This window comes from Scyliorhinus canicula, chromosome 2 (genome assembly GCF_902713615.1).
Source record: "Scyliorhinus canicula chromosome 2, sScyCan1.1, whole genome shotgun sequence".
NCBI classification, from domain to species: domain Eukaryota; kingdom Metazoa; phylum Chordata; class Chondrichthyes; order Carcharhiniformes; family Scyliorhinidae; genus Scyliorhinus; species Scyliorhinus canicula.
This window is the reverse complement of record NC_052147.1, coordinates 144,377,100-144,399,734: the sequence shown is the minus strand read 5'-3', so window position 1 is coordinate 144,399,734 and position 22,635 is coordinate 144,377,100. Positions and strand designations below refer to the sequence as shown.

The 22,635-nt window shown below is 51.7% G+C and overlaps 1 protein-coding gene across 5 annotated transcripts in view; it reads right to left on the bottom strand.

Moving 5' to 3' along the window:
• LOC119958886 (disintegrin and metalloproteinase domain-containing protein 23-like) overlaps positions 1 to 22,635 on the bottom strand; it is a 243,561-nt gene that overhangs the window by 38,525 nt on the left and 182,401 nt on the right. For 4 of the 5 annotated variants that reach the window (XM_038787411.1, XM_038787403.1, XM_038787419.1 and 1 more), the window contains 2 exons: positions 17,745 to 17,864; positions 15,075 to 15,243 (listed from right to left, as the gene is read on the bottom strand). In XM_038787411.1, the coding sequence (XP_038643339.1) occupies positions 15,075 to 15,243; positions 17,745 to 17,864 (289 nt within the window). The remainder of the gene's footprint in view (positions 1 to 15,074; positions 15,244 to 17,744; positions 17,865 to 22,635) is intronic. The other variant, XM_038787435.1, reaches the window with a different exon arrangement.

Here is a 22,635-nt window from a genome sequence, read left to right as displayed (position 1 = left end):
GGACCTAATTGCATGGAGCGCGTCGGGGAGGACCTCCTGCCAGTGGGAGGTCGGGAGATTCCTGGACCGGAGGGTCAGTAGGGCGGTCTTCCAGACCGTCGCATTCTCCCTCTCCACCTGCCCGTTCCTCCTGGGGTTATAGCTGGTAGTCCTGCTCGAGGCGATGCCCTTGTTGAGCAGGTATTGACGCAGCTCGTCGCTCATGAAGGACGAACCCCTGTCGCTGTGTACATAGCTGGGGAAACCAAACAGGGTGAAGACACTGTGCAGGGCTCTGATGACTGTGTGGGAGGTCATATCGGGACGGGATGGCAAATGGGAAGCGGGAGAACTCATCGATGACGTTCAGAAAGTACACATTTCGATTGGTCGAGGGGAGGGGCCCTTTGAAATCGATGCTCAGGCGTTCAAAGGGCCAGGACGCCTTTACCAGGTGGGCCTTGTCTGGTCTGTAGAAGTGCGGTTTGCACTCCGCGCAGATCGGGCAATCCCTGGTGATGGCTTTGACCTCCTTGGTGGAGAAAGGCAGATTTCGGGCTTTGACGTAGTGGGTGAGCCGGGTGACCCCCGGGTGGCAGAGGTCATTGTGGAAAGCCTTTAGGCCGTCGTCTTGTGCGCTGGCGCACGTGCCGCGGGACAGGGCATCTGGGGGCTAGTTGAGCTTCCCTGGTCGATATATGATATCGCAATTATAGGTGGAGAGTTCGATCCTCCACCGCAGGATTTTATCATTTTAAATTTTGCCCCTTTGCAAGTTGTCAAACATGAAGGCAACCGATCTTTGGTCGGTGATGAGGGTAAACCTCCCACCTGCGAGGTAGTGCCTCCAGTGCTGTACGGCTTCCACAATGGCTTGAGCTTCCTTTTCGACTGAGGAGTGTCGAAGTTCCGAAGCGGAGAGGGTTCGGGAGAAGAAGGCGACTGGTCTCCCTGCCTGATTCAGATTGGCGGCGAGAGCGACCGCTGAGGCGTCGCTCTCCACCTGAAAGGGGACGGATTCATCCACCGCCTGCATGGCGGCTTTGGCAATGTCCTCCTTGAGGCAGTTGAAGGCCTGGCGGGCCTCAGCTGACAGAGGGAAAAGTGTGGTCTTAAATAGTGGCCGGGCTTTGTCCGCATACTGGGGGACCCACTTGGCATAATAAGAGAAAAATCCCAGGCACCTCTTGAGGGCCCTGGGACAATGAGGGAGAGGGAGTTGTAAGAGGGGGCGCATACAGTCCGGGTTGGGGCCCAGGACTCCGTTTTCCATGACATAGCCGAGGATGGCTAGTCTGGTAGTGCGGAAAACGCATTTCTCCGTATTATAGGTGAGATTGAGTTTCTGGGCGGTTTGGAGAAATCGGTGGAGGTTGGCGTCGTGGTCCTGCTGGTCATGGCCGCAGATGGTGACATTGTCCACGTACAGAAACGTGGCCCGCAGCCCGTACTGGTCCACCATTCAGTCCATTGTTCGTTGGAACACCGAGACCCCATTCGTGACGCCAAAGGGGACCCGGAGGAAATGGAAGAGGCGGCCATCTGCCTCGAACGCCGTGTAGTGGCGGTCCTCCGGGCGGATTGGGAGCTGGTGGTAAGCAGACTTCAGATCCACCGTGGAGAATATGCGGTACTGGGCGATCTGATTAACCATGTCTGCAATTCTGGGGAGGGGGTACGCATCGAGGTGCGTGAACCGGTTAATGGTTTGGCTATAATCAACCACCATTCGGAACTTTTCCCCGGTCTTGACGACCACTACCTGAGCTCTCCAGGGGCTATTACTGGCCTCTATGACTCCCTCATGTAGGAGCCGCTGGACTTTGGCTCTAATAAATACCCTGTCCTGCAGGCTATACCGCCTGCTGCGAGTGGCTACGGGTTTGTAATTAGCAATGAGATTGGGAAGAGTGGAGGGAGGGCGATTTTTAGTGTCGCTAGACTGAAGATAGGGAATGGAGGTAGTGGTCCGCCGAAGCTGAGTGTGAGGCTCTTGAGATTACATTGGAAATCGAGTCCAAGAGTGGGGCGCAGAGGTCGGGGAGTACGTACAGCTGGAAATTAGAGTAGCTGGCGCCCTGAATTGTTAGGGTCGCGACGGTGCGCCCTTGTATGTGGACTGAGTGTGAGCCCGAGGCGAGGGAGATAGTTTGCCGTGCAGGGAAGATAGGGAGTGAACAGCGTCTTACCAGGTCAGGGTGTACGAAGCTCTCGGTGCTCCCGGAGTCGAAGAGGCACGGTGTCTTGTATCCGTTGATTTTAACGGACATCATCGAGCTCTGGAGGTGCTTCGGACGCGACTGGTCCAATGTGACTGCGTTGAGTTGCGGGTAGTCGGCGGCTCAATCAGCTGTGCTGGAGTGGCCCCGTGATGACTGCCCGCGCTTCGGACGCAACTGGTCCAATGTGACTGCGTTGAGTTGCGGGTAGTCGGCGGCTCGATCAGCTGTGCTGGGGTGGCCCTGTGATGACTGTCCACTGAGGTCGTAGCCGTCGAGGTTCGGTTCGGTTGATGGCGAAGATGGCGGCCCCTGTTGATCGCACGTGGCGGGTGCTGAAGAAGATGGCGTCCAAGATGGCCGCCCCGTGGATCACACATGGCGGCGGTGAGGAAGATGGCATCCTAGATGGCGGCCCCATGACTCGCATGTGGCTGACCGCGTGGAGGAGGGTTGCCAAGATGGCGGCCCCCATGAGTCGCACATGTCGGGTGGAGGCGGAGTCGGCAGACACGCTGCAGCATTACAGGGCCTGCGGGCCTGTGAGTTTGGGAGGCGAGTGCTCTGGACTGCGGGGGAGTTTGGAGTTTTCAATTTTGCCAGGCATAGTCGGGCATAGTGTCCTTTCCGACCGCAGCTGCTGCAGGTCGCGTTGCGGGCCGGGCAGAGCTGCCGTGGGTGTTGGGGCTGGCCACAAAAATGGCACGCTGGCGCTCCATAGTGGGTAAGTGGCCGTGCGGCGCAGGCCTGGGCATTCGCTGGTTGGGGGCCCACGCTGGGGTCGCTTGGTCCGCGGGGAATGAGTTCAAACTGCGGAACGCGACCTCCATAGTCGTAGCTAACTCTACAGTGTCCTCCAAGTTCTGGGCCCCTTTTTCAAGCAATCGCTGGCGCACATAGTTGGACCTGAGCCCTGCAACGTATACATCACAGACAGCGAGTTCCATATGCTGAGATGCTGTTACAGCCTGAAAATTGCATTCCCGAGCAAGGGCTTTTAAATCGCGCAGAAAGTCTTCTAGCGACTAGTGGTAGTGAAAATGTGCCGCATGTAGACCTCGTTAATCGGCCGCACGTAGTCGGTAGAGCATAGCAAGGGCCTCAGTATAGGAGTCGGTACAATTGAGTTGCGTAGAGATGCGATGGCTCACCCGTGCGTGCAGTAGGCTGGGTTTCTGCTTCTCTGTAGTCTCGGATGTGCTTGATTCAGCCAGGTAGGCCTTGAAACATCGAAGCCAGTGTAGGAAGATTTCCTTCGCCTCTGCAGCCTGCGGGTCGAATTCTAGTCGATCAGGTTTGAGGGCTGATTCCATAGTAGTTTTCTTCAAGTTTTCTAAGACTATTAAATTGATGTGACCATCAATTCACTAGAGACACGATTGGAAGTAAACTGTGGTTTTAATAGTCTTACAACTGAGCCTGCCTGCGAACAGAGGAACTGAGAGCAGGCTTACGGCTGCAGCACTTTATATCCCGGTAGTGGGAGGCGCCATGGGCGGAGCCATGGGTGGAGCCAAGGGTGAAGCCCTGTACAAGCTCCTCATCTCCCCCTATGGGCAGAGCCATGCAACGGCTCACATACAGAGCCCACAAGGACATAATACAATGCAATGCAATACAGTGTGAATTACAATACAGTATAATTCACCACATGCCTCAAAATGGAGGCACTCAGGAAAGGCTCCAAACTATCCAGAACAGCAGGGTACTTTTGGAGCAAAGGGGGAACCCCTTCGTTGAATATCTACAGCCATGAACGATTCTCTTGAGCCTTTCCGTTTCCTGAAAGTGCCATTTTAAGATCAGCATTCCGATGGCAGTCTGACCTTACGCCGAGAGACTGTCTCCAAAGCATTGCCAGGCTCCCGACACAGCAGGGGGGAGGGGACAAACAGTCCAAGCAACATCAGGAAAATTCAGACACTGACAGAAAATGGCCCTTGATTGAGGCCTTAATTATACTGGTTGCCTGCCCATTTCCATGGCGCAGGTTTCCGAATCCAGTGGCGGCCCACCCCGGGAAACATTAGCAAGCCATCTTGATAGGATTTAATAAAACTTTCCTGATCACCTCCTACCTTCAGATATTAGGACAGGATAAGAAGTAGGTTTTTGTGAGTGGAGCCTCAGGGGATGGGACACGGTGGTTTTGAAAAAGGCCATTCCGGAGGGCATTTAAGACATTTCAGTGGGTCTGGTGTCCCGTGTAGGCCAGACTGGGTAAGAATGGCAGAATTCCTTCCCTGCGCATTCGTGAACTAGATGGGATTTTACAACGATCAACAATGGTTGCATGATCATTATTCAATATTAATTTCAGGTTTGGAAAAAAAGTTCAATTCAGATTTCACCATCTGCCGTGGTATTCAAACCCAGGTCCCCGGGGTATTACCCTGGGTCTCTGGATTATTAGTCCAGTGGCAGTGGTACTGTCGGGGGATAGCCTATCAGGGGAAAACAGCACCATCCAGAGTAGTGGCACCATGGCTGGCTTTGATATTCAGCAGGGAGGGTCAAAGCGCAGAAGAGCAATAGTCATAGGGGACTCTATAGACAGGGTTACAGATAGGCGCTTCTGTGGACGTGAAAGAGACTCTAGGATGGTATGTTGCCTCCCTGGTGCCAGGGTCCAGGATGTCTCAGAATAGGTAGTGGGCATCCTGAAAGGGGAGGGCAAACAGGCAGAGGTCATTGTACATATTGGTACTAATGACATAGGCAGGAAGGGGCATGAGGTCCTGCAGCAGTTCAGGGAGCTAGGCAGAAAGTTAAAAGACAGGACCTCTAGGGTTGTAATCTCAGGATTACTCCCTGTACCACGTGCCAGTGAGGCTAGAAATAGGAAGACAGAGCAGCTAAACACGTGGCTAAACAGCTGGTGTAGGAGGGAGGGTTTCCGTTATCTGGACCACTGGGAACTCTTCCGGGGCAGTGGTGACCTGTATAAGAAGGACGGGTTGCATCTAATATCCTGGCCGCAAGGTTTGCTAGTGTCACACGGGAGGGTTTAAACTAGTATGGCAGGGGGATGGGTACCGGAGCAATAGGTCAGAAGGTGAAAACATTGAGGGAGAACTAGGGAATAGGGCCACTATGGCTCTGAGGAAGAGCAGACAGGGAGATGTTGATTAAAACAGCGGGTCTGGTGGCCTGAAGTGCGTATGTTTTAATGCAAAAGTATTACGGGTAAGGCAGATGAACTTAGAGCTTGGATTAGTACTTGGAACTATGATGTTGTTGCCATGACAGAGACCTGAGGGAAGAACAGGATTGGCAGCTAAACATTCCAGGATTTAGATGTTTCAGACGGGATAGAGGGGGATGTAAAAGGGTTGGCAGAGTTGCGCAACTGGTTAGGGAGAATATCACAGCTGTACTACGGAAGGACACCTCAGAGGGCAGCGAGGCTATATGGGTAGAGATCAGGAATAAGAAGGGTGCAGTCACAATGTTGGGGGTTTACTACAGGCCTCCCAACAGCCAGCGGGAGATAGCGGAGCAGATAGGTAGACAGATTTTGGAAAGGAGTAAAAACAACAGGGTTGTTGTGATGGGAGACTTCAACTTCCCCAATATTGAAAATGAAATGAAAATCGCTTATTGTCATGAGTAGGCTTCAATGAAGTTACTGTGAAAAGCCCCTAGTCGCCACATTCCGGCGCCTGTCCGGGGAGGCTGGTACGGGAATCGAACGGTGCTGCTGGCCTGCTTGGTCTGCTTTAAAAGCCAGCGATTTAGCTCAGTGAGCTAAACCAGCCCCTAGCTAAACCAGCCCCTATATTGACTGGGACTCACTTAATGCTCGGGGCTTGGACGGGGCAGAGTTTGTAAGGAGCATCCAGGGGGGCTTCTTAAAGCAATATGTAGACAGTCCAACTAGGGAACGGGCAGTACTGGACCTGGTATTGGGGAATGAGCCCGGCCAGGTGGGTAGAAGTTTCAGTAGGGAAGCATTTCGGGAACAGTGACCACAATTCAGTAAGTTTTAAAGTGCTGGTGGACAAGGATAAGAGTGGTCCTAGAGTGAATGTGCTAAATTGGGGGAAGGCTAATTATAGCAATATTAGGCGGGAACTGAAGAACCTAGATTGGGGACGGATGTTTGAGGGGAAATCAACATCTGACATGTGGCAGGCTTTCAAATGTCAGTTGAAAGGAACTCAGGACCGGCATGTTCCTGTGGGGAAGAAGGATAAATACGGCAAATTTCGGAAACCTTGGATAACGAGAGATATTGTAGGCCTCGTCAAAAAGAAAAAGGAGGCATTTGTCAGGGCTAGAATGCTGGGAACAGACGAACCCTGTGTGGAATATAAGGAAAGTAGGAAGGAACTTAAGCAAGGAGTCAGGAGGGCTAAAAGGGGTCACGAAAAGTCATTTGCGAATAGGGTTAAGGAAAATCCCAAGGCTTTTTACACGTATATAAAAAGCAAGAGGGTAGCCAGGGAAAGAGTTGGCCCGCTGAAGGATAGGCAAGGGAATCTATGTGTGGAGCCAGAGGAAATGGGCGAGGTACTAAATTAATACTTTGCATCAGTATTCACCAAAGAGAAGGAATTGGTGGATGTTGAGTCTGGAGAAGGGGCAGCACGGTAGCATTGTGGATAGCATAATTGCTTCACAGCTACAGGATCCCAGGTTCGATTCCGACTTGGGTCACTGTCTGTGCGGAGTCTGCACATCCTCCCCGTGTGTGTGTGGGTTTCCTCCGGGTGCTCTGGTTTCCTCTCACAGTCCAAAGATGTGCAGGTTAGGTGGATTGGCCATGCTCAATTGCCCTTAGTGTCCAAACTTGCCCTTAGTGTTGGGTGGGGTTACTGGGTTATGGGGATAAGGTGGAGGTGTTGACCTTGGGTAGGGTGCTCTTTCCAGGAGCCGGTGCAGACTCGATGGGCCAAATGGCCTCCTTCTGCACTGTAAATTCTATGATAAAGGGTGTGTAGATAGCCTGGCTCACATTGAGATCCAAAAAGACGAGGTGTTGGGCATCTTGAAAAATATTAAGGTAGATAAGTCCCCAGGGCCTGGTGGAATCTACCCCAGAATACTGAAGGAGGCTAGAGAGGATATTGCTGAGACCTTGACAGAAATCCTTGGATCCTCACTGTCTTCAGGTGATGTCCCGGAAGAATGAAGAATAGCCAATGTTGTTCCTTTGTTTAAGAAGGGGAGCAAGGATAATCCAGGGAACTACAGGCCGGTGAGCCTTACATCAGTGGTAGGGAAATTACTGGAGAGAATTCTTCGAGACAGGATCTACTCCCATTTGGAAGCAAATGGATGTATTAGCGAGAGGCAGCATGGTTTTGTGAAGGGGAGGTCCTGTCTCACTAACTTGATAGAGTTTTTTGAAGAGGTCACAAAGATGATTGATGCAGGTAGGGAAGTGGATGTTGTCTATATGGACTTCAGTAAGGCCTTTGACAAGGTCCCTCATGGCAGACTGGTACAAAAGGTGAAGTCACACGGGATCAGGGGTGAGCTGGCAAGATGGATACAGAACTGGCTAGGTCATAGAAGGCAGAGAGTAGCAATGGAAAGGTGCATTTCTGATTGGAGGGCTGTGACTAGTGGTGTTCCGCAGGGATCAGTGCTGGCACCTTTGCTGTTCATAGTATATATAAATGATTTGGAGGAAAATGTAACTGGTCTGATTCGTAAGTCTGCAGACAACACAAAGGTTGGTGGAATTGCAGATAGCAATGAGGACTGTCAGAGGATACAGCAGGATTTAGATAATTTGGAGACTTGGGCGGAGAGATGGCAGATGGAGTTTAATCCGGACAAATGTGAGGTGATGCATTTTGGAAGGTCTAATGCAGGTAGGGAATATACAGTGGAATATACAGTAGAACCCTCAAGAGTGTTGACAGTCAGAGAGATCTAGGTGTACAGGTCCACAGGTCACTGAAAGGGCCAACACAGGTGGAGAAGGTAGTCAAGAAGGCATAGGTCATGCTTGTCTTCATTGGCCGGGGCATTGGGTATAAAAATTGGCAAGTCATGTTGCAGCTGTACAGAACTTTAGTTAGGCCACACTTGGAATATAGTGTTCAATTCTGGTTGCCACACTACCAGCAGGATGTGGAGACTTTAGAGAGGGTGCAGAAGAGATTTACCAGGACGTTGCCTGGTATGGAGGGCATTAGCTATGAGGAGAGGTTGAATAAACTTGGTTTGTTCTCATTGGAACAAGAAGATTGAGGGGCGACCTGATATAGGTCTACAAAATCATGAGGGGCACAGACAGAGTGGATAGTCAGAGGCTTTTTCCCAGGGTAGAGGGGTCAATTATTCGGGGGCAAGGTTTAAGATGCGAGGGGCAAGGTTTAGAGGAGATGTACAAGGCAAGTTTTTTACACAGAGGGTAGTGGGTGCCTGGAACCCGCTGCCGGAGGAGGTGGTGGAAGCAGAGACGATAGTGACATTTAAAGGGCATCTTGACAAATACATGAATAGGATGGGAACAGAGGGATATGGACCCAGGAAGTGTAGAAGATTTTAGTTTAGACGGACAGTATGGTCAACATGGTTTTAAATTGACCACAATCTGATCATGGAGATAGCTTCTTTCAGAATCTTTTAAAAAATAAACTTACATAAGTCTATAAACATAGTGCAAAAAAAAAAGCCTGCTTCCTCCCTTACTGGTCCCACCTTTATTAACCCCCGACTCTAAGCTAAAAAGCCTGCTTCCTCCCTTACTGGTCCCACCTTTATTAACCCCCGACTCTAAGCCCCACCCCCACCACTTCTGCTGACGATTAATTTTCCCCAAAGAAGTCGACGAACGGCTGCCACCTCCAGGCAAACCCTAACAGTGACCCTCTCAAGGCAAACTTGATTTTCTCCAGAGAAAGCTAGCCATGTCAGATAGCCAGGTCTCCGACTTCGGGGGCTTTGAGTCCCTCTAAGCTAATAGTATCCGTCTCTGGGCTACCAGGGAAGCAAAGGCCAGAACGTCTGCCTCTTTCTACTCCTGGATTCCCGGGTCTTCCGACACTCCGAAAATCGCCACCTCTGGACTCGGTGCCACCTTTGTTTTTAACACCTTGGACATGACATCTTCAAACCCCTGCCAAAATCCCCTAAGCTTCGGACATGCCCAGAACATGTGGACATAGTTCGCTGGTCCTCCCGCACATTTTGTACACCTGTCTTCCACCCCAAAGAATCTGCTCATCCGGGCCACTGTCATGTGAGCCTGGTGAACGACCTTAAATTGTATCAGGCTGAGCCTGGCACATGTTGCGGACTTGTTGACTCTACTCAACGCGCCCGCACATAGACCACCTCTATCTCTCCTCCCAACTCCTCCTCCCACTTGCGTTTCAGCTCCTCAGTTTTCATGTCCTCTGACCCCATGAGTTCCTTATAGATGTCAGAGACGCTCCCTTCTCCCACCCACAGTCTGCAAACTACCCTATCCTGAATCCCCCTTGTTGGTAGGAGCAGGAAGTTTGAGACCTCTCTACGTAGGAAGTCCCTCACCTGCAGGTATCTGAATTTGTTTGCCCTCGCTAATCCAAATTTCTCCTCCAGCTCCCTCAAGCTCCCTTCTATAAACATATCCCCCATCCTCTCAACTCCTGCCCTCTGCCATCTCCGAAACCCCCTGTCCATCCCTCCTGGGGCAAACCGGTGGTTACTGCAGATGAAGACCAGACTGATGCTCCCTCCACTCCCACATGCTTCCTCCATTGACCCCAGACTCTCAGGGCTGCCATCACCATGGGGCTGGTGGAGTACCGTACCGGCGGGAACGGCAGAGGCGCTGTTATCAATGCACCCAAACTGGTGCCCTTACAGAGGCCGCCTCCATGTGCTCGTATGCTGACCCCCCCCCCCCCCCCCCCCCCCCCCCCACTTCCTGATCGTGGCTCTATTCACCGCCCAATTATAGTTTCTGAAATTTGCCAGCCCGCCCTCTCCCCGGCTCCGCTCAATCATCCCCTTTTTTACTCGCGGGGTCTTGCACGCCCATACAAAGCCCGTGATAACTTTGTTAACCCGTTTAAAAAAGGTCTGCGGAATAAAGGTGGGGAGACACTGGAACACAAACAGGAATCTCGGAAGGACCGTCATCTTCACCGTCTGGACCCTCCCAGCTAATAACAGGAGCGCGTTCCACCTCTGAAAATCGTCCTTCATTTGGTCTACCAGACGTGCCAGATTAAGTTTGTGCAACCGTTCCCGCACCACTGGATGCTGAGATACCTAAAATTTCCCCCTACCACTCTAAACGGCAGTTCCACTAGTCGCCTCTCCTGTCCCCTCGCCTGGATCGCAAACATCTCGCTTTTCCCCATATTTAGTTTGTACCCCGAAAATCGGCCAAATTCCCACAGAATCCTCATGATTTCTTCCATCTCCTCCACTGGGTCCATACAGGAGCAGGTCGTCTGCAAATGGCGAGACTCTGTGTTCCACCCCCTCCTCCCCCGGACCAGCCCCTTGAGGCTCTCAGCGCAATTGCCAGCGGCTCTATAGCTAGCGCGAACAACAATGTAGCCTAAATGTAGAAAAATAGTCCAATGTCGTCCTATTCGTCTGTTCGCTCACCACAGGAGCCTGATACAGCAACCTGACCCAGTAATAAAGCCCCGCCCAAATCCAAACCGTCCCAGCATCTCCCACAAATATTCCCATTCTACTCGATCAAAAGCCTTCTCTGCGTCCATTGCGACCACTACCTCCACCTCCCTACCTTCTGGGGGCATCATGATCGCATTTAGCAACCTTCTTACATTGGACACCAACTGCCTTCCCTTAACGAACCTCGTCTGGTCCTCGTCAATCACGTCCGGAGCAGAATCTTCAATCCTAGAGGACAAAATTTTGGCCAGCAGTTTGGCGACCATATTCAATAGGGATATCAGCCTGTAGGACCCACACAGCTCCAGATCCTTATCCTGCTTCAGGATCAGCGAGATCGTGGCCTGTGACATCATCGGAGGAAGCACCCTTCTCTCACTGGCCTCATTGAATGTCCTCATCAACAGCAGCCCCAGTATCCCAGAGAACTTTTTATAGAACTCCGCTGGGTGCTCGTCCAGCCCCGGGGCTTTACCTGGCTGCATGGCCTTCAGACCCTCCAACTCTTCCAACCTGGTCGGGGTTCCCAGCCCTTCTACCAGCTCCCCATCCACCTTCGGGAAATTCAGCCCCCCCAGGAAGTGCTTCATCCCTTCCAGCCCCGTAGGGGGTTCCGACCTGCACAGCCTACTATAAAAATCCTTAAATGCCTCATTCACCCCTTCTGAGTCTCCCACCAGGTTCCCGTCTCCATTCTTTACTTTCCCTACCTCCCTGGCTGCCTCCCTCTTTCTAAGCTGCTGTGCAAGCATTTTGCTGGCCTTCTCTCCATGCTCATAAATCGCCCCCCTCTCCTTTCTCAGCTGCTGCACCGCCCTCCCTGTGGTTAACAAGCCGAACTCCGCCTGTAGCCTCCGCCGTTCCCTGAATAGCCCTGCCTCTGGGGTCTCCGCATATCTCCTGTCAACCTGTAATATCTCCTTTACCAGTTGGTCCGTCTCTTTCCTGTCTACCTTCTCCCTGTGGGCCCATATCGAGATCAGCTCCCCTCTAACCAACGCCTTCAATGCCTCTTAGACCATCGCTGCCAAGATTTCCCCCGTGCCATTGACCTCCAGATAATTCTGAATACATTTCCTCAGCCGCCCGCACACCTCTTCATCAGCTAAAAGCCCCATGTCTAACCTCCAGTGCGGGTGCTGGTTACTGTCTTTACTAACCTGTAGGTCAGCCCAGTGCGGAGCATGGTCTGAGATTGTGATCGCCGAGTACCCCTTGTCCACCACCCCCGTCAGTAGAGCCCTGCTCAGAATAAAGAAATCGATCCGGGAGTACACTTTATGCATGTGTGAGTAGAAGGAGAACTCCTTTGCTCTTGGCTGTCCAAATCTCCATGGGTCCAGCCCCCCTCCCGCTTCCTCCCCCCACCCCCACCCCCCCATCTGCTCCATGAACCCTTTTAGTTCCTTTGCCATTGCTGGCATCCTGCCCATTTTTTAGCTTGGCCAGTCTAAACCAGGGTCAATAACTGTGCTGTTGTCCCCTCCCATGACCACCTTATGCGAATACAGGTCAGTATCTTCTCCAGCATCCTCTTTATAAACTCCACATCGTCCCAATTTGGCGAGTATACATTTACTACTACCACCTGCACCCCCTCCAATTTCCCACTGACCATAATGTACCGGCCTCCCAAAACTATTCTTCCCGTCTGAAACACCACTCGCTTGTTGATCAGGATCGCGACCCCTCTGGTCTTCGAGTCCAGTTCTGAGTGAAAGACCTGACCGACCCAGCCTTTCCTTAACCTAATCTGATCAGCTACTCTAAGGTGCGTCTCCTGCAGCATTACCACGTCCGCCTTCAGGCCTCTCAAATGCGTGAACATGCGTGCCCTCTTGACCGGCCCATTGAGCCCTCTTACATTCCAGTTGATCAGTCTAGTTGGGGGACTCATCGCCCCCTCCCTTCGCCGATCAGCCATCCCCTCTCTTGGGCCAGTCGCCAGCCCACACCCCACACCTCCACCGCCCCGCCCCCAGGCAACCTCCGCCCCCGACCTCCTCAGCAAAAGTCCCTCCTTCAGCAGCAGAACATCCCCCCCTCAGTGACAGCACAAAATAAATCAACCCCTTCGATAAGCCTGGCATCTGCTCACCCCCCACTATGCTTCCATGAGCTAGCCCGCCCAGCTAGCTTGGTGGCCCTCGCCCCTGGCGCCAGACATTCTCCCACCTATTGTTCCCTCCCCATCCTCCCCCACCCCCGCTCATACATATATATTCAAATGAAAAACAATCCCAACACAATTGCCCGGCAGAGATAAAAAAAAAACCCAAGTTGAACACACAAAAAAGATCAAGCAAAAGATCCAGCATCTGAACAAACACACCTCCATCCCCCAACAGTGCAAATGCAAACTTTAACTCACTCAGCTCTGCAGCTTGTCCCAGATCAATACAGCAGGCATTACAAATAACGTCCAAAAAAACAAGAAATAGGAAACTTTTTTTGAAAAACATAAACACTACAGCAAAATTCAAAGTTCAAAGTTCTCAGTCCGACACCAGATCTTTCCTTTTCGCGAAGACCAGCGCTTCCTCATGTGACTCGAAATAGAAATGTTGCTCCACGTGTGTGACCCAGAGGCGGGCCGGATAAAACCGCTCGAACTTCACCTTTTTCTTGAAAAGGGTCGACCTTATCTGGTTAAACCCCGCTCTTCTCCTGGCCACCTCTGCACTCAGGTCCTGATAGATCCGCAGGACACTGTTGTCCCATTTACAGCTCCATGTCTGCTTGGCCCACTGTAAAATGTGCTCCTTATCCAAATACCTGTGGAATTTCACCACCATTGCCCTCGGGGGTCTCCCATTCGCGGATTCCTCGCGAACGCTCTGTGAGCCCTGTCCACCTCCAAGGGTTGGGGGAATGCCCCATCCTCCAGCAGCTTCTCATGGCCGCTATGTATGTCCCAGCGGCCGCTCCTTCGGATCACTCCGGGAGCCCAACAATCCTCGGGCTCTGCCAGTGGGACCTGTTCTCTAGGTCCTCCACCTTCTCCAGGAGCCTTTCCTGCTGGTCTCTCAGCATCCCCACCTCCATCTCCACCGCAGTTTTATGTTCTTCCTGGTCAGCCAGCGCCTTTTCTACGTTTTGGACCGCCCGATCCTGGGCATCCAATCGAAGTTCCAGCTGTGAGATTGCCTTTTTAGTCAGGTCCAAGCAGTCCCACTTCTGCTTGGCGAAGCCCTCCTGGATAACTGCTCCGTTGACCGCTGGGTCGACAAGCCAGAGGTTGGTCCTCCGCCATGCTTTTTCCTACTGCAGCTTCAGCCCAAGCCTTCTCTGTCTTTCTGTTTCTGCCTTTACGAGCACTTCTACTTCTCCTCTCCATGCCCCGATGTGGGAATTCAGTGCACAATTGCCTCTGTCATCAATTTTTCAAATCAAGTCTGGTAAGAAAATTGGGGGAAAAGGTCCAAAAGTTCGACACGAGCGGGAGCCACCAAATGTGCGACGTACTCCTTCATAGCCGCCACCGGAAGTTCTTTCAGAATCTTGACCATGTCCTGTACCTCTACTTTTCTTTCCCTGTTGATACCTGCATACCCACCACTGACTCCATTGGTTAGATAAATCCACACTTAAAGCATTCACCGCATTTGATTCCCATATCCCAAGATACAGATCTGGTTTAACCCATATTCGCTCAGAGTTTCTTTCAGGGGGGATTGGAGGTGGTGGCGGGGGAGAGGGATGGGGGGAAGAGAGAGAGAAAGAGAGGATCGCCTGAATAGCTGCTGTAATTTCACCACAAGATTGTCGGAAAAAGAAGAGCCTGCATTTATATAGCACCTTTCACAACCGCAAGACATCCCAAAGAACTTTACGGCCAATGAAGTGACCTTTGAAGTGCTATGTCGGGAAATGTGGCCGCAAATCTCTCCACAGTACGCTCCGACAGACAGCACTGAAATTAAGGTCAAATAATCTGTGTTTAATAACGTTGCCTGAGGGGCAGGAAATGAGGAGAACTCCCCTGTTCTTCAGAAGAATGATGTGAAAACTGAGCTGCCGTGGAATGGGACTGAAGCCCACGAGCTTCTGACTTGGAAACTGAGCGCACTACCAACTGAGTCATGGCCTAGACTCATGAAGATTGTGTTCCTGACAAACATACAATGGTTGTTGGGTGAACCTTTTGTTCCCGAGTTTGTCGATACACACATACACAAACACCCACCCACATACGCACTGACTCACGTACACATGCAACGCACACTCACAAGAACACACCGGCACATGGATGTGTTGCACACAACACGCCCACACACTCACCCCATGGCCGGAGCATATCTTTGTCATCGATCCACTCGAACAGTTGCTGATGTTGAAGGAATTAATGGGCTGGCATCTACGATCCATGCACATCATGGATGGTCCACAGGGTGTTCCATCTTCAACGTATCCCAGGTCCGTCCCGTCATTCATGATGATGTGACTACCACTGAAAGACAGGAAACTACAGGATAGCAAAAGAGTCCAAAGCCCATGAAGCACAATCCAGTCACAATCTGAAGGGGCCTTTCACAGTAACTTCATTGCAATATAAGCCTACTTGTGACAATAACGATTATTATATTATTAAGCAGCAGACGGCCGTTCAACAACAACGTGCACCTTTTGCATGGCCAGATGTTTGAAGATCCTTGACGTCAGCATTTTCAGGCAATTTGATGAAGCCACATCGGGAGTTATTAGGACAGGTGGGCATAGGTTTTGAGGGCCCAGTCACAGATGAATATTCTCAGGATCATGTTAAAGGATGAGGGAGGTTAAGGAGAGGATTTCAGAGCTTATGGCCCGGACAGTGTAAGGTACACCAAAGGTGGAGCAAAGGAAGTGATGAATGTACAAACAGCCAGAACAGGAGGAAGGTAGAGATCCTGTAGGGTTGTAGGGCTGTAGTTATCTGAACACCACGAATCAGGAACCAATACAGAACAGTGAGCACAGAATGATAGGTGAACAGGACTTGGTGTGAGTTGGGGTACGGGCAGCAGAATTTGGAACGAGCCAAAACGTTTGGTGGCCTGAAGGTGAGAGGTCAGACGGGAGAACACGAATATAGTCAAGTCTGGATTTTGTTTTCTTTATTCTTTCATGGGATGTGGGTATCGCACGCAAGGCCAGCATTTGTTGCCCATCGAGTGAATCACATTGATGTGGTTCTGGAATCACATGTAGGCCAGACCAGGTAAGGATGGCAGATTTCCGCCCCTAAGGGACATGAGTGAACCAGATGCGTTTTTATGACAAGCGGCAAAGGTTTCATGGTTATCATTAGACTTTTAATTCCCTATTTTCATTGAGTTTAAATTCCACCACAGGCTGTGGTCCCCTGGACCCGGGACCCCAGAGTATTATCCTGGGTCTCTGGATTACTAATTCAGCAACAATACCACCGCGCCATCACCTCCCCTATGTAACAAAAGCATTGATCAGGGATTTGGCAATAGATGAGCCAAGCCCAAGGTGGAGATGGGCATTAAAACACTAAGAGTTTTGAGAGTTGGTACATAGCAGCAATCTTGCCTGGGGAGAAAATAAAAAATTGCACATGCATTTATGGAGACATCCACAGTATAGATCCGTATCATACATGCAAACAAATACACAAACATTATGCATTTTCGCACATACACATAGAATTCGAGTATTACTGAAAAAAGAGACATGCTGTCAAAGCTTTTCATCTTGCACTCATCAGGACCGTCGTAGAGAATCAATTAGGAGATTTCTCAACTATCATGGTCAAGGAAAGATTCCTTGTTAGATAGCTCTATTTCAACGGTGAATTTGAGCACAGGCGGAGTGCATTAAGGTGTGTAAGAATTACGTGGTGTAAGAATTTCAGTGCAACTGCAATGCCAGATACGTAGGCTGTACATCCCAACCAGCGGGCCCAATCAAAAAGCACTTCCATGCAACTGTTCACAACAGGCAAAGACCTGACCATATCAACCGACCTGCGCTGGGAAAACTCAGAATAAAACAAGCTCACTTATGCTTATGAAAACTGCAAGTATTCATATACAGGAACCTGCCCTCTGTAGGCAAAAGGAACATGTCCAGACATTGCGCCTTTTTGAATTGAACGAAAGCATGGGTGGCACTATAGCACAGTGATTATCACAGTCGCTTCACAGCTCCAGTTTCCCAGGTTCAATTCCAGGCTTGGGTCACCATCTGTGCGGAGTCTGCATGTTCTTCCCGTATTTGTTTGGGGTTCCTCCGGGTGCTCTGGTTTCCTCTCACAGTCCAAAGATGTGCAGGTTAGGTGGACTGGCCATGCTAAATTGCCCTTAGTGTCCAAAAAGGTTAGATGGGGTTACTGGCATAGGGTGGAGGTGTGGGCTTAAGTGGTGTGGTCTTTCCAACGGCCGGTGGTACTCGATGGGCCGAATGGCCTCCTTCTGCACTGTTGATTCTATGGGGGACAATAGTTCCGTGGTGCATTCTCCAAGGCAACGCCTCAAGCAATCAGAGTCAACTTGCCAATCCATCAATCAGTGCCATTTTCTCAAGCATTATAAACTGTTGTTACCTTTGAACTCTGGCATTCTTACATCTCTCGTGATTAATGCAAAATGAAAAGACATGACGGCATGTTTCCTTTAACTGCAATATTTGAGTTCTGTACTATCAAGGGACTACTTATACACAGGGGTGTGGATACGCACACAAACATACACACACATCCACACTAGAAACAAAAATCTCTAGATGCAGAACTGTCATGTTACACAACTCTACATAAATAGACCACTGTGGATTTTACACTGCACTGTTAAGGTCTGAGTTTCAATGTTCAATTGTAAGAAGCATAAAAGGTAGCCCAGCAGGTTTTTAAAGACTTGCATTAACACTAATCTAGCTCATGCACTCAAACAGCAAACAATTCCCAAATTTTGTGAAGCAGGAAATGTCAGAACGCCGTTCTCCTACCTACAGTCCACCAACTTCCCCTGGTGGTAAAAGGACGTGGGGGTGATCTCACCGAGGAGGCGGCCAATTCGCGGGACTCGGCTAACACCAGTGCAGAGAAGGTAGCCACAGAAAACATCACTGGCACAGAGGAAGTCGGAGGGCAAGTGGGGAAAAGTCAGGAAGGGTGCAACAGACGGAAAGGAGAAGGGTAGGAGAAGAAAAGAGAGAAATATGGTCTTTGATGAAGACAATGGGATCGAGACTTCTGACAACTGGATGCACGTTTTCGCTCGAGAAATTTCTACAATAACATTGCATTCGCATTGAGTGACAGTCCAGGCGACCTGACTGTATCACTGACACAGCAACCCACAAATAAAAAGGTTGATTAACACCATCTCTTGGAAGAACTCTTGACTGAAGTTAGATATGATTACATGCTTGAGCCTCTGGGCTAGTAGAGCTACAAGACACACCAGCTTTACAGGTGAATTTTGCAAACAAAATGAGAGAATCTTAGGCTATTGAGGTAAATCTTCACAAAACAGTAGCTGCATAAAAATAAACACCCTTGTGAACACAAAATGGCCGCATGTCCAGGTAAACACTTGCAAGGTGTGATGCACGATCAATTGTACGAAGACTAAGGTTGGATACAACTATGGCTTTATTGCAGTAAGATGTGTGGCCTCCCACAGCAGATGGCGAAATGGCTGCTGAATAGAGGACACGCATATTTATACTCCTCGTACTGGGCGGAGCCAGCAGGCAGAGGCTACCAGCGAACCTGTACTACCTTATATCACCTAATACAGATGTAACAGTGGTTTACCACATTCACCCCCTGTTAAAAATGAGTCCGGTGGGGGTAGTGGAGAACTATATACAGTAGTGAATTTATGTACAGTGTTTTATCGGGCAAAATAAAAAAATGTCCTTTGAAAGTCTGCTGCCAGTTCCGCTGGGAGCGACGTAGCGGTGGAGGCGATGTCGATGCTGGCGATGTTGATGCTGGCCTGATGTTGGATGACTCCAGGAGTGTGCCGAAATCCTCTTCCTCCTCTGGCGTGGGCAGGTTAAGGAAGGATGTCCTGGTGGGGCTAATGTTGGGAGCGCTGGGGGAGGGGAGGGTGGCGCCTGGTCGGAGAAGTGTGTAGGGTGGAACCTGAGGGAGACAGTATCTTGGCGGCCATCAGGGTATGCCACATAGACATACTGGGGGTTGGCTTGGAGAAAGTGCACCCTATCCACCAACAGGTCTGCCTTGTGGAGTCGGACGTGCCTACGGAGCAGGACAGGTCCTGGAGCTGCGAGCCAAGTCGGGGGTGACACCCCGGGTGTGGACTTCTTGGGGAAGGCAAAAAGACGTTCATGGGGTGTGTTATTCGTAGCGGTGCACAGTCGTGACCGGATGGAGTGTAGTGCATCAGGGAGGACCTCCTGCCAGCGAGAGGCTGGGAGGTTCCTGGACCATAGGACCAGTTGGACGGCCCTCCATACCGCCCCGTTAGCCCTCTCTACCTGCCAGTTTCCCCGGGGATTATAGATGGTCGTCCTGCTGGAGGCGATACCCCTGCTGAGCAGGAACTGACGCAGCTCATCACTCATGAATGAGGATCCCCTGTCACTGAGGATGTAGGCGGGGAAACCGAACAGAGCGAAGATTGTGTTTAGGGCTTTGATGACAGTGGCAGACGTCATATCGGGGGCATGGGATGGTGAAGGGGAATATGGAGTACTCATTAACCACACTGAGAATATACGTGTTTCGGTCGGTGGAGGGGAGGGGCCCTTTGAAATCCACGCTGAGGCGTTCAAAAGGGGGGGAGGCCTTCACCAAGCGCGCACGGCCTGGCCGGTAGAAGTGCGGCTTGCACTCCACACAGACCTGGCAGTCCCTGGTGACTGTCCGTACTTCCTCGACGGAGTAGGGCAGATTGCGAGCCTTGAGAAGATGGTACAATCGTGTGACCCCCGGGTGACAACGGCTGTCATGTAGGGCCCGGAGTCAGTCTACTTGTGCGCTGGCACATGTACCTCAGGAAAGGGCGTCTGGGGGCTCGTTGAGTTTACCTGGGCGATACAAAATCTCGTCATTATAGGTTGAGAGCTCAATTCTCCACCGCAAGATTTTATCGTTTTTGATCTTGCCCCACTTCGTGTTGTTAAACATGAAGGCTACCGACCGTTGGTCAGTGAGAAGAGTGAATCTCCTGCCGGCCAGGTAATGCGTCCAATGCCGCACAACTTCAACGATAGCTTGGGCCTCTTTTCCGACGGACGAGTGCCAAACTTCTGAGGCATGAAGAGTGTGGGAAAAGAATGCCACGGGTCTGCCTGCCTGATTGAGGGTGACATCTGATGTGTCGCTTTCTACTTGGAAAGGCAGTGTTTCGACTACTGCGTGCATCCCGGCCTTGGCTATATCAGCTCTGATACGGGCGAAGGTCTGTTGTGCCTTGGCCGTAAGGGGAAAGTGGATGGACTGAATGAGTGGGCGGGCCTTGTCCGCAGAGTTTGGGACCCACTGGGCGGAGTAGGAGAAGAACCCCAGGCAGCGTTTGAGGGCCTTGGGGCAGTGGGGGAGGGGAAGCTCCATGAGGGGGCGCATGCGGTCGAGATCGGGCCCCAGAACTCCGTTCTGGGCCACATAGCCGAGGATGGCTAAGCGGGTTGTGCTGAACACGCACTTCTCTTTGTTGTAGGTGAGGTTGAGGAGAGTTGCGGTGTGGAGGAATTTGGCACGGTTGGCGTCGTGGTCCTGCTGATCATGGCCGCAGATGGTGGCGTTGTCTAGGTACGGGAAGGTAGCCCGCAAACCATACTTGTCGACCACTCGGTCCATCTCCCTTTGGAAGACCGAGACCCCGTTAGTGACGCCGAAGAGAACCCTGACGAAGTGATAGAGACGACCGTCCGCCTCGAAAGCAGTGTATGGACAGTCTGATTTACGAATGGGGAGCTGGTGGTAGGCGGATTTGAGGTCTAGCGTTGAGAAGACCCGGTACTGCACAATCTGATTGACCATATCAGATATGTGTGGGAGAGGGTACGCGTCGAGCTGCGTGTACCGATTGATGGTCTGGCTGTAGTCCACGACCATTCTGTGTTTCTCCCCAGTTTTAACGACTACCACTTGGGCTCTCCAGGGGCTGTTGCTGGCCTCGATGATGCCTTCCCAAAGCAACCGCTGGACCTCAGACCTGATGAAGGTCTTGTCCTGGGTGCTGTACCGTCTGCTCCTGGTGGCAACGGGTTTGCAATCCGGAGTTAGATTGGCAAAGAGGGAGGGTGGGTCAACCTTTAGGGTCGCGAGGCTACACACAGTGAGGGGTGGTAGGGGCCCGCTGAATTTGAGGGTAAGGCTCTGGAGATTGCACTGGAAGTCCAGGCCTAGTAGTAGTGTAGCGCAGAGATTAGGAAGGACGTAGAGGTGGAAGCCGCGGAATTCTACACCCTGGACCGTGAGAATGACCGTGCAGAACCCCCGATCGTGACGGAATGGGATCCAGAGGCCAGGGAGATTATTTGAATGGCAGGGTGGACCGCGAGGGAGCAGCACCTTACGGTATCCGGGTGGATGAAGCTTTCAGTGCTCCCGGAGTCCAGCAGGCAAGAGGTCACGTGACCGTTGATTCTCACACTGGTCGAAGCGGTGGCCAGGTTGTGCGGACGAGACTGTTCTATCGTCACTGAGGCGAGCTGCGGTCGGTCGTCGCTGGCGTCAGAAGATGGAGAGTGTGGGGGGCTCAAGTCGTGGAATGCTGTCGGTGTCCATGCCCTGTGGGGAAGACAAGATGGCGGCACCTGAAGATCCTGCGGGGACAAAATGGCGGTGCCCATGGGCTGCACATTGCGGAGGCTGGACAAGATGGTGGCGCCCATGGGCTGCACGTGGACTGAGGGAGAGAAGATAGCGGCGCACACTGACCGCTCGCAGCCCCAGGAGGTGAAGATGGCGGCGCCCACTGGCCACGCGTGGTCCGGACGAAGATGGCGGCGCCCACTGGCCGCGCGTGGTCCGGACGAAGATGGCGGCACCCATTGTGTGTAGGTCAGAGGGTAGGGGGCGATAGTGGTGACTGTGCGGGCCCGGCACACCGCGGCGAAGTGCCCCTTTTTGCCGCAGGCCTTGGAAATGGCAGTGCGGGCCGGGCAGCGTGGCAGGGGTGCTTCTGCTGGCCGCAGAAGTAACATCGGGGACCCGCAGGGGTGCGCGGGTTGGCGTGTGGCTCGGGCGTACTGGCTGGGTAAAGACCCGGCTGGGGCGGCCGTCTGTAGGGTCCATGAGGGATAGGAGGGGTGGGCCGCGCGGCCGGAGGGTTGGCCTGAGCATTACGTGAGGCGGCCGTCATGGAGAGTGCTGGCTTTTTAGTCTCAGCTAGGTCGAGAGTGGCCCCTTCTAGCAGTCTTTGGCGTATGAGGTCCGACCCAATCCTTGTTACAAACACACCGCGCGTAAGAAGGTTGGAATGTTCGGTGGCCGTAACTGCCTGACAGTCACAGTCCCGGATGAGTGGGATTAGGACCCGCCAGAAGTGGCGAGTACGTGCCTGGTGAAGGGTGTGTTCGTTTTCTGTGCGTAGTTTTCTTTGAGGAGCGCCATGGCGTCTGCGTAGTTCGAGGAATCCTGGATCAGCGGAAACACGTTGGAGCTCAACCTTGAGTACAGGATCTGTATCTTCTGAGCCTCCGTCGGAGGGGTGGTCGCTGAGTTGATATAGGCCTTGAAGCAAGCTAGCCAGTGATTAAAGTCCTTTTTGGTGTCGCTTGATTGTGGATCCAGCTGCAGGCAATGTGGTTTGATTCGGAGGTCCATCTTTTAGAAAGTCTTACTGCAATAAGGCAGTACGGTAGCATTATGGATAGCACAATCGCTTCACAGCTCCAGGGTCCCAGGTTCGATTCC